The sequence below is a fragment of the Amblyomma maculatum genome, chromosome 11, assembly GCF_055883805.1.
Source record: "Amblyomma maculatum isolate TAMU_Amacu chromosome 11, ASM5588380v1, whole genome shotgun sequence".
Lineage (NCBI taxonomy): Eukaryota > Metazoa > Arthropoda > Arachnida > Ixodida > Ixodidae > Amblyomma > Amblyomma maculatum.
Genome location: NC_139354.1, coordinates 25,844,142 through 25,854,647, shown reverse-complemented (window position 1 = coordinate 25,854,647; position 10,506 = coordinate 25,844,142). Strand labels below are relative to the sequence as shown.

General features: G+C 43.3%; 1 protein-coding gene across 1 annotated transcript; it reads left to right on the top strand.

Moving 5' to 3' along the window:
* Nucleotides 1–530: 530 nt before the first annotated feature.
* pre-mod(mdg4)-AB lies at nucleotides 531–7,894 on the top strand. Its single transcript, XM_084585153.1, has 4 exons — nucleotides 531–714; nucleotides 839–975; nucleotides 3,246–3,614; nucleotides 7,886–7,894. The coding sequence occupies exons 1-4, from the start codon at nucleotides 531–533 to the stop codon at nucleotides 7,892–7,894; spliced, it is 699 nt and encodes a 232-aa protein (XP_084441279.1).
* The last annotated feature ends 2,612 nt before the right edge of the window (nucleotides 7,895–10,506 follow it).

The window sequence follows — 10,506 nt, the reverse complement described above, 5'->3', positions numbered from 1 at the left end:
TGCCGGCTGCATCGCCGCCAATGGTGTTAAGTGCGAAGCATCGCGTTCCAGCGTTTCCGGAGACCGGCTTTCGCTCCGCCGATGCTGAAACAGTTGAAGAAAAGAGCACTTAGTGCCGCTGCCCTCTGAACATATCTCCTGCTCTTTCCTTTTCTTCATCACCGACGTTTGGTTTTGCCGCAAAGCGGTACGTGGCTACTCGTTGGATCGCCTTCTGTCAGTGCACACCGCTGACGGCCGCTTATTTTCCTCACATAAATGAGAAACTTCGTCAGAAAATGACCTGTCGTTTCTCATTTCATCTTGACAACCATTCTACCCTCTCTCCATGTGAATTGCAGACGATACAGCATTGATGTAGTGCTTTGAAGAAGCCTTCCAGCCCCCTTCGCTGGGATGCGGTTTGCTTGCTGTAGCACTGGGCATGGCACTGGCCGTGCTCCCTATTTAAGAGGCTGCATGGATAATACAATTTCAGTTGCCAGTCAGCGCATGGGTTGTGTCTTACTTCCTGTACCTGTACTCTCATCATGGACGTGAAGTTCGTAAAGACGCAGAAAGGAAAGGACGCGGTTGTTGTAGACGGCTACAAGTATTGCTTCGAGCGCAAAAACCAAGATGACACCGCAGCATATAGATGTGCTAAATACTGGACCGCCAACTGCAAGGCAACGGTGCTTATGCCCGGAGAAAACGTGCTAATCAAAACGCAAGGTGAGTCGATTTTTTTTTTTTTTTCAAACATGTTATCTGCTCACCAGATAAAAGAGGGCGTTCTCGCTCGATAATGCCCCTTAGACTTTTTCTCTTACGCAGTGCCTTTATTCTGACATTTCAGAGCACTCCCACCCGCCCAATTCCGCCGAGATCACGGAAGACATGTTCAAGAATTCACTAAAAGAAAGAACAAGGCGAGAGCCACATCTGCCGGCCCCTGAAATATATAAGAGAGAAATGCTCGGTCTCGTCGGTGATGTAAGTACTGTCCTGCAATTTTTTCGGCAGCACGGGCATGTGGGCCTGAATTATCTGTTCTTTAACGGGCACTAAGGACAAATGCATCAAATGTTTTTTCTCAGCTAAAATCGACTCTCTGCTCATTTTCAGATATTTTATGCGTGATAGAGAAAATGAGCACTGATAAATGAAACAACAGTATTTGTATGTCGTTACCCACGCCTGCAGGTGCAGCTTTGCTTGCGAGAAAGTCGATGTGGCCTTTCTAGCTTTTAAATGCTTTCTTTTCGATTTGGTTGCAGCATTTTTATGTTAAATTAAACTACAATATTAACACCCGGTGCGAATTGAACTTGTCCTGAGTACCTATTTAATCAGATGTTTGAGCTGAATTAAGAATATTCCTTTAAAGCTGAAAGTATAGAACTAGAACGCTGTCGCTGCTAACTTGGGTTGATGTGAAGCTATACTTGTCCGCGACGTTAATTCTTATGCAGTAACCAATGTCGACTCAAATTGTGTTTTGAGACAAAATATAGAATCAGTACGAATACTTTAACGTCACATTCATTTGCCGTACGAGACCACAGCCGTATATGATGCTATCCGAGTAGGACGCTGTATTTCTCTGACTATTATCGCCAACAAAAATTCGGCTTGAGCATGATTATTTTTACCATTTTTTTAGAGGGGGCAAGCTGGTGGCGTAGGATGAATGAGAATAGGTGCCCGTTAACTGTTTACCAAGCTAAATGTTTACAAAATGCTACTGCGCCCAGTAATAAAGTATGCGTGCGAGGTATAAGAAGCCGGTATAATCACGCTTGTATAAGGGTCGAATGACGCCACTTGTTATCGCAGCGAATCTTCTCTCTATGACAGAAACAGAAACGATTGATTATTTTCTATTAGATGATCAACAATTTAGTACATATCGTGGGGAAGCAGAAGTTCATAAGCCAAACCGTATAAGGTAATCTCAGTGCAGCTACGTTAGTCACGCACAGATCACAGGTTCTAAGCAGTAATATCACTCTTTATTCGTTTCCACAGCGACATGTTGCAAACAAGCTTCGAAAATGTAATGCATGCTACTTATGTATAGTGTTCGTCACTATTCTGTACAGCGCTCGAGCAATTTGCACCACGTAAAACTGAAAGCGATTGTGTCCGCCTTGTTTTTATATTGGTGTGGCTTTACTTTAGCGAAAGCGTTGCGTCAAAATCTTATATCGCCGCAAGATTTTCATTTTTTGCATAAAAATTCTCAGCGCGAGCGCTCTCCACATGTGTCACGCACACTGTACATTAGTTCTTTTCAGGCATTTTAGAAACATCTGAAGTTTAATGAACTGTATGTTTGCTATTTGCGTTAGATATAAACAGAACTTTCGCACATTTTCTGGGAAAGATTATTTTGACGCTATTATTTTTTCAGATATTTTGTAAGCTTCATAATAACAATCAGTATATCCGCAGCCCCTTTGTCGGCAGGGTTCTAGTTTTTTGCTGGTAATAATCAAAAATGCACCCCATCGGTTTTCTATGCAGTCTTAATCACTCGTTTTCAGCGCAGGAAAAACATCAGGAGCAAAAATTTGGTTCCTCTCGGAAGCTGACTATTTCAATTAATGCTTTCATGAAAGTAAGATACAATAGTTACAATAGTTAAACTATTCTCAAAAACACAGCCCATTTGTTTTTTATGCCAGTTTTAAGTATACTTTTATCTCTGCGCATTGGAACTGAGACCTTTCCCAGAGACATATGTGCATAAGAGTATCTTACTTTGGTTTGGTTTTGGGGTTTAGCGTCCCAAAGTGACTCTGGCTATGAGAGACGCCGTAGTGGAGGAGTGGAGGAACAGTATCTTCCAATATCCTAAAGTTGCCTTATAATTAAAAGGTGTCCCAGCAGCATCCTGGTCTTGCAAACATGCATACGTTCTTCATACATATATAGCATGCTTACATGTACTGTGGAATTGCCAACCTCTTGTTGTGACACAGAAGTTGTTCGCACGAGTTTATTAGGCTTAAGTATTTGTCGTATCTCTACTTCACTGTTCAGAACACTCTTAATCTCATAGCCTTGACAGAACGAATATTTGTTTAGTAAATAAGTCAAATAATTCCCTTTATTGCATTGGTAAACATTTTTTTGAATACATGGCACTTTGCAACTAAAGTAATCTAATTAATTTCAGAGTTGCAGTGTGCGCGTTAAACTATTGGCACACTATGTGTATGTCCCGAAATATCTGGCTGATCCAACCACTTTTTTTCTAGGTTGATGACGCAGCCATAGCCAGGCTCCCGACGTTTGAGAGCGTCAGAAGTACAATTTATAGAGAAAAAAGGAAACAACAACCAACATTGCCTGCAGATGCTGCCGAAATTGAGCTGGATGGAGTGTACACCCAAACCATCGACAAAAGAGCCTTTCTACTCTTCGACATCAGCCCAAGTTCTGGCCGCGTGATCTGCTTTTCGACGCACGAGGCCATCAACCATTTTGTAGAAGCAGAGGAAGTGTTTATCGATGGCACATTTTTTTCGTGCCCATCGCTGTTCTGTCAATTGGTGACACTGAGTATGCTAAAACATGGCGTAAGTTTTAATGTTGCATACTTCCTTCTGCCAGGTAAATCGCGAGAAGTATACGTGTCGGCATTCAGAACATTTAAGGAAACTGTGCTACGATCAGTGAACTTGCCTTTATCGCTTGTTATAGTGCGCACAGACTTTGAAATTGCGCTAATCCAGGCACTTCTTGTAGTTTTTCCTGGTACTCGGCACCGGGGCTGCCATTTTCATTTTTCCCAGGCAATCTGGCGAAAAGTGCAAGCGCTAGGCCTCGCGAAAGCTTATGTGGAAGATGTGTCAGTGAGCACATTTGTACGCCAGATGATAAGCTTGGCATTCGTGCCACCGACGTTTGTGCGGCTTGCATGGCGTGGTTTGAAAGGAGCGGCCCCATCAGCAACGCAGGGGGTTATGCAGCTGACGCTGTACTTCGAGGATACATGGATCAATGGAAACTTCGAAGTCCTACAGTGGAATCAACATCAGAACAGCGGAGCCTAAAGGAAGCCTGGCATAGGTAAGGACATTGTCGTCATAAATTCTTTAGTGCTTATTTCATATTTGTCCTATACCATCGCGATTTTCATTTGCAGAAAAATTAACAACACACTTGGGAAGGCCCACCCAAATATCTACACATTTGTAGAGATAATAAAGCGGGATGAAGCCATGAGCCGGGCTTCTCTGCTTCAAATGCCCAACGGCGGCCAAGCGAGGAAACGAAATAAGAAATGGCAAAAGAAGGATGAAGAAATACGGAAATTGGAGGAACGCCTTGCCAGCGGAGAGCTGAACTTAACACAATTTTTGCAGACGATGCAGCACTTCTGCGGATTGTGAAGATAGGCAGCGCATTATTGTTTTTATTTTGTTGTAGCAAAAATAGAAAAGAAAGTTGCTCATATATGTTTTCTGTTATTTTATGTGTGATATGTGCCCGCAGTATGGCATACTCTTATTTTCAAACATTGTGGTCGGAATCATCGAAGAAAAAAATTTAAATAACCTTGGATACATTTTCAGTTACATCACATTCTCATATGCTTCCTTTCGTAATGTACAGACCTAGTAGCCATTTGTTTCTTAAGATTATTGATGAGTGTTTTAGACTACAATATAATGGTTTCATGTTGCGCCGTGGTTTCGGGGGCATCTAGATTACATCCTAGTAAGTTTTTCATGTTGTATATATTTTCTATGATACTTTGCAGAGCTTTTATTTTATTTCTTTATAGTTTGTGCATAATAAAAATGCTTTTATTTGTGCATGTTATAATTCAAATCCTATGTGTCCCTGTATTTTTGTATTCGCTTTTTTAATTTCATGCTGTAAATTTATTCTTTTAATATTGTTCTTGTAATATTGTAGTACCTGCCTGTTTGGAATCAACATGTAAAGGGGGCCCCACCTCATCCGGCTGTATTCACGAGGGTCTTCTCCTTCCCCTCTTTTCCCTTAAGAGAAGAAATAAAAAGTTTGATCGTATTGATTTTCTGCTTCATAGACTGGGTGGATACAAGCCGACGCTCACGATCATGGTTCAGGAAGGATAGGTACCGACTGGCATTAAACTTAAGCCAAGAAAACGTTGCACTAAAATGTCCGGCACGCAAATCACTGTAGAGCAATCCTGTAGAGTGTTGAAGATACTTCCCATACAACACGCATGCTGCCAGCATCATACCGATACATTTCGCTCTGCAAGCCGCGCACCAGAGGCGGAGGCAGGTAACTGCAACTCGGGGGCCTTATTTCTGTGCAACAGCTCTTGAACTTTGGAAGAAAAAATGGTGGAACAGCAGGGGAGACCTGCGCGCGAATGTTGAAGGATGTGGCGGTAGAAGAGCTACGCATCCCTTGGCTTCCTGCTTGTAATTTCTCTACTCGGAAAGAAATTGAATTTCAGTCTGGATGATCACCGCATGCAGGTGAGATTCACTGTAGGGTCTGATAGCGGCCTGTCGGCTCTTAATTTCTGATTTACGTTGAATAGCTCTTTCAAAAGGCTAACGAAGAAGGAAACTTTATATATTGGTCTTCGGGTACTAATAATGGTCGATACCAAAAGAACGAAAAACTTACGGGGTATAAAAATGGCCTCTTAGAGTTTGACACCGGACGATATAAAATTATTGTAACTCTAAAACACTAATTTCTTAATGTAAAAACAGGAGAAGTGGAAAAGCTTTCAATGCGTCAAGTTTACTGACATTGGAAGCCACAATATCTGGATTTTTTTCATCGACCCACTCCGTATATGCATACGAAATAAACAAATTGAAAAAAATTGGAAATAAATTTTGAAACACAAAAATTATAACGCGCGGAGCGACGAGTCTACAATTGCTACTACGCATGACGTTACTTCGTTCTTTACCAATCTTTCCCTAATAAAAATATTACGTGCGCTTCAAAACGTTTGAGTGTGGATGGATGGCGGAGCGAGTAATTACATCGATTTATTCCGCAGATCAGATGACAGCATATAAAATATGAAATAAATTTAAAAGCTTGACCAGCCACCCTGTGGATAATCGTATGTGGGACCAGCCTTAATTACCCTTTCTCTGCACCTCTGTATCATCTCATCGCGGCATGTAAATGAAAGGAGAACACTTGCATCCCGAACAGTATTATTTATCCCCGCAGTTCAAATACAACTTTTTTCAAGTCCATTGAGGGACGCTTTCGGCACTTGCAGAACCCTCTCGCCTTCGACGCAGCCATTTATTGGGCTCCCAAACACTCGTAGGCCGGCCAAATTTAATGAGCACTTGTGGGCTCTTTAAACGCCGCTATGCGTTGACCGACAATCTTGCACAAAAACCGTGGAGCGGCACCCACCTGTACACTTGACGCCAACGCTCAAAGAATGGGGAACAAAAGGCCATTTTCCCCCTTTTCGCAGAACCCAGTCGCCTGGTCCAGTCCTATACTCTTCTCGCCCTCAAGCGCCCTTCACCTCCAGTAGCAAAAAAGAGATCAAAAGAAGAAAACGCGGACAAGCTCCTCGTCAAGACGCCCGCTAAAAACCATTAGCTTCGGCGGGGGAAAGGGGGGCGGTAGGGCGCGACCCCTGCTCCCGGCTTTTTCAACTGCCAACAAGAAGGGTGGGGTGAGAGGGGATTGTGAGCAGGGGGAGCCGCCGCACGGGACAACACACGCGTGGCACTTACTTCACGGGATTTCGGCACTGCGGGGAGATGACCCATTGCCTCCGACACGCGGAAACCGCCACACGGGGAAGCGTGCTACACCCTTCACTCCCACCTTCCTCCCTTCCCTTACGGCGCGGTTCAGGTGTCCACAGAGCAAGTGTGACAGATACTGCGCCTTTCCCTTCCTGTGAACCAATCAACAACAACTTTTGCGCGTTCTACTGTTCCAGGTTGCCTAGCTCCCCTGTGTCACAGACTACGCGTTAGCACTGCTCCACACTGCATTGTGCACACTTTCCAAGACTGTCCTGAACTTCGGTTTCCTAACAACCAACTCTAGTCTGCTTCAATCTCGCACCATGGTTCTAGCTCTTTCACGCCTATAGAGTGTTTCTTGCGCTTTTCGCCAACGAAATCGGCTTCCTGCGGATTTTGACCCACACGGCATAAACACTCTTCCTCCTGTACCGAAATAGCATCTATGTTCTCGCAGTGCAGCGTTATCTCTTTTGGATCACCTGGCTGAACCTCACACTTAAACATCCCGTCTGCATCTTATGTCGGCACTTGTATACATCTACATCTGCTGCCGGACCAGTCCACAACCAGCTGATCTGACTTCTGTAGCTCAACTAGTAATGGCCTTTCGCTGTCAGCGTCCGTGTGGCTCCAATTCGACACGCTCCTGCTGCAGAATTCCGCGATTGTCTCACACAGGCTAGGAATTACTTCTGCCAACTTAGTGCCCTCAGAGGACAACTGCTCATCACTCTTTCTGGGCTTAGCCTCTAAACAATCCGCACGCGTCGCACGATCATAATTTATTCTCCCTTGTTTCTGACACGCAGTGCGGATCGATGCTTTCTTTGGGCTTCAAAACAATCCCACACTTCTCATCAGTGACAGTTAGCACTGCTAACTCGAGATAGGGTCCTACGTTGTCTTCCACCACCGGCAGTGGAGCTCTTTCCCATGCTTTCCAAGTGCGCCTCGTGTTCGTTGACTAACTCTCCGGGATTCCCATAGGCACTGCGGGTACACTGCTCTCGCGGTTCATGAACAAAGCTCTCATTAGCATAGCAGCCAAGGACATACTCTAGAGCATCTACCGAGCAAAGGCTCCCTGCATCAAGCTCACTTTCCTGAGGGTTGTTTTGGGCCTTTTGCGCGTTCTCCTGTTTCAGGTTGCCTAGGTCCCCTGTGTCACAGACTACGCGTTAGCACTGCTCCACACTGCATTGTGCACACTTTTCAAGACTGTCCTGAACTTCGGGTTCCTGACAGCCAACTCTGGGCACCTCTACTCATTACTTTCTATGCCTGCGCCGATTGGATGTGTTGACAAACTTCTATATCCTGGTGTCGCGCTTTTCCAACTCGGTCTCGCGCGCCGCTTTCCTTCAGACTGGGGCCACACTTTCCCCTTTTTTAGCTTTATCTCCGCTGGACACTAGCACGGGATCCCATATCCTGTCAACGCGGCGACTCGGCTGCTCAAAGGTTTCTTTTGCTTCTACCATACGTGGAAAATTACTTTTGAAAAGGAATTAAATTACGTTACTAATTACTTTGCTGAAAATTGCAGAAAATAATTAAATTACGTTACTCATTACTTCTCCCAAAAAGGAAGGAAATTACATTACAATTACTTTTACTGAGTAATTCAATTATTTTAAAATTACTTTCTAGTTTCCATCCATGCAAAAACTAAGTAAACCTAGTAAAAAAAAACAACTTGTTCTCTAGACGCGAAGCACACACATCCTTTCGTCTTTCCGCCAAATTCCGTCCCAGAGAGCTATTCCTTCTCTCTTTCCTATAGCACTTGCCATTACAAAAACAAGACCAGAGCAAAAACTGGAACAGACCAGACGCACTTCAGTAAAAGTAATTTCAAAAGGAATTAATTACTTTTGCTGCAAAATTACTACCAAAAGTAATTCATTACATTACTAAATTAGCAAACGAAAAACGTAATTAATTACATTACAAATTACCAAAAAAGGTAATTAAATTACAGTAATTTCAATACTTTAATTCAATTATTGCCATGTCTGGCTTCTACCGCATCTCTCTGTGGAGTTCGCGCTTTTTTTTCCAACGGTTTCAATTAGACGCTTTTTTCTTAATTACAGCTTCGCAATTTGGCAACTGTGCGACAGGCTGAAGCGGAGCGGGTCTCAACTGAAAAGGGGTCGAATCGCGCGCCTGTCTTGTTGTCGTCATCCTTAACACCGGCAACATCACGCGCCAAATACGTCAGCTGGTAAACTGTTCGAATCAGCATAACTATTAGCACTGATGTGCGGACAAAGAAGGAATTAAAAAAAAAAAGCAAAAGAGCTATGGGAGCAAAGTGTGGGTTTGCGTAGTAGCTCTGTGTGCCTATAGTCTGTCAGATGAAGCATGGGCGCAGGTAGTCGCCTGAGCTGAAATTAAATATTTCGCAGAAACGTGGGACAGGAAGCTTTACTCGGGCAAGTGGTCTTTTTTTTTACAAGGTTGAGAAATGTTTGCGGCCGTTTATTGAGTGTTTTAAAGCTGCGCCCCTGGGTTGTTATCAGCCGGAATAAATTTCATCATCATCATCAGCCCGACTATAACCACTGCATGGCGAAGGCCTCTCCCATTATCCTCCAGTTAACTTGGTCCTGTGCTAGCTGATTCCATTTTAGCTCTGTGAACTTCTTAACCTCAACCGCCCACCTAACTTTCTGCCACCCCCTGCTATACGTTTTCCTTTCCTTGGAGTTCAGTAACTACATGTAATGCCCATGCCCATTTCTTCTCCTTGATTTGCACTACAATGTCAGTAACTTGAGTTATTTCTCTGACCCACCACGTTTCCTATCTCTTATCGCTACCCCTAGCATTTTTCGTTGTATAGCCCTCTGCGTTGTCCTCAACTTAAGTAGAACCTTCTTTGTTAGCCTCCACGTTTCAGCCCCACAGGTGTGTACAAGTAAGATGCAACTGTTGTATACTTTCATCTTGAGCGATACCGGTAAGCTGCTAGTGATAATCTGCGAGTGGTTGCCAAATGCGCTCCATCCCAGTCTTATTATCCTTGTTATTTCATTTTCATGGTCCAGATCCGCGGTTACTACCTGCCCTACTAAGTAGACATATTCGCCTACTACTTCCAGTGCTTCACTACCTAACGTAAACTGCTCTTCCTTTCCTAGGCTATTGAACAGTACCTGAGTCTTCTGTACATTGATTCCCAAGCCTGCCTTTCTACTTTTCCTGTCTAGGTCATCAATCATTCCTTGCAGTTCATCCCCTGAGTTACTTAGAGAGGCAATGTCATCAGCAAATCACAGATTACTGAGGCATTCTCCATCTACCCTTATCCCTAACTGCTCCCGTTCCAAGTCTCTGAATTCTTCCTCTAAGCAAGCTGTGAATAGTACTGAGGCGATCGTATCTCCTTGTCTAACACCTTTCTTTATAGGAATTTTGTTACTTTTTTTATACAGAACTATGGTTTCTGTGCACCCACTATATATATATATATATATATATATATATATATATATATATATATATATATATATATATATATATATATATATATATATATATCTTCCAGCCCTTTCACGTACGGCTTGTCTACACCCTGATTTCGCAATGCCTGCATGACCACGGAGGTTTCTACTGAGTCAAATGCTTTGGTTTAAAGTATATCTAGACAAATTCGAACGTGTTTTTTTTTAAAGTCGTAAATGAAGAACTGCATTGATTTGCATTAGTCATTTCGTGCACCTGTGTGCAATTGTGTTTTGGTTCGATGGCAAACAGTCTT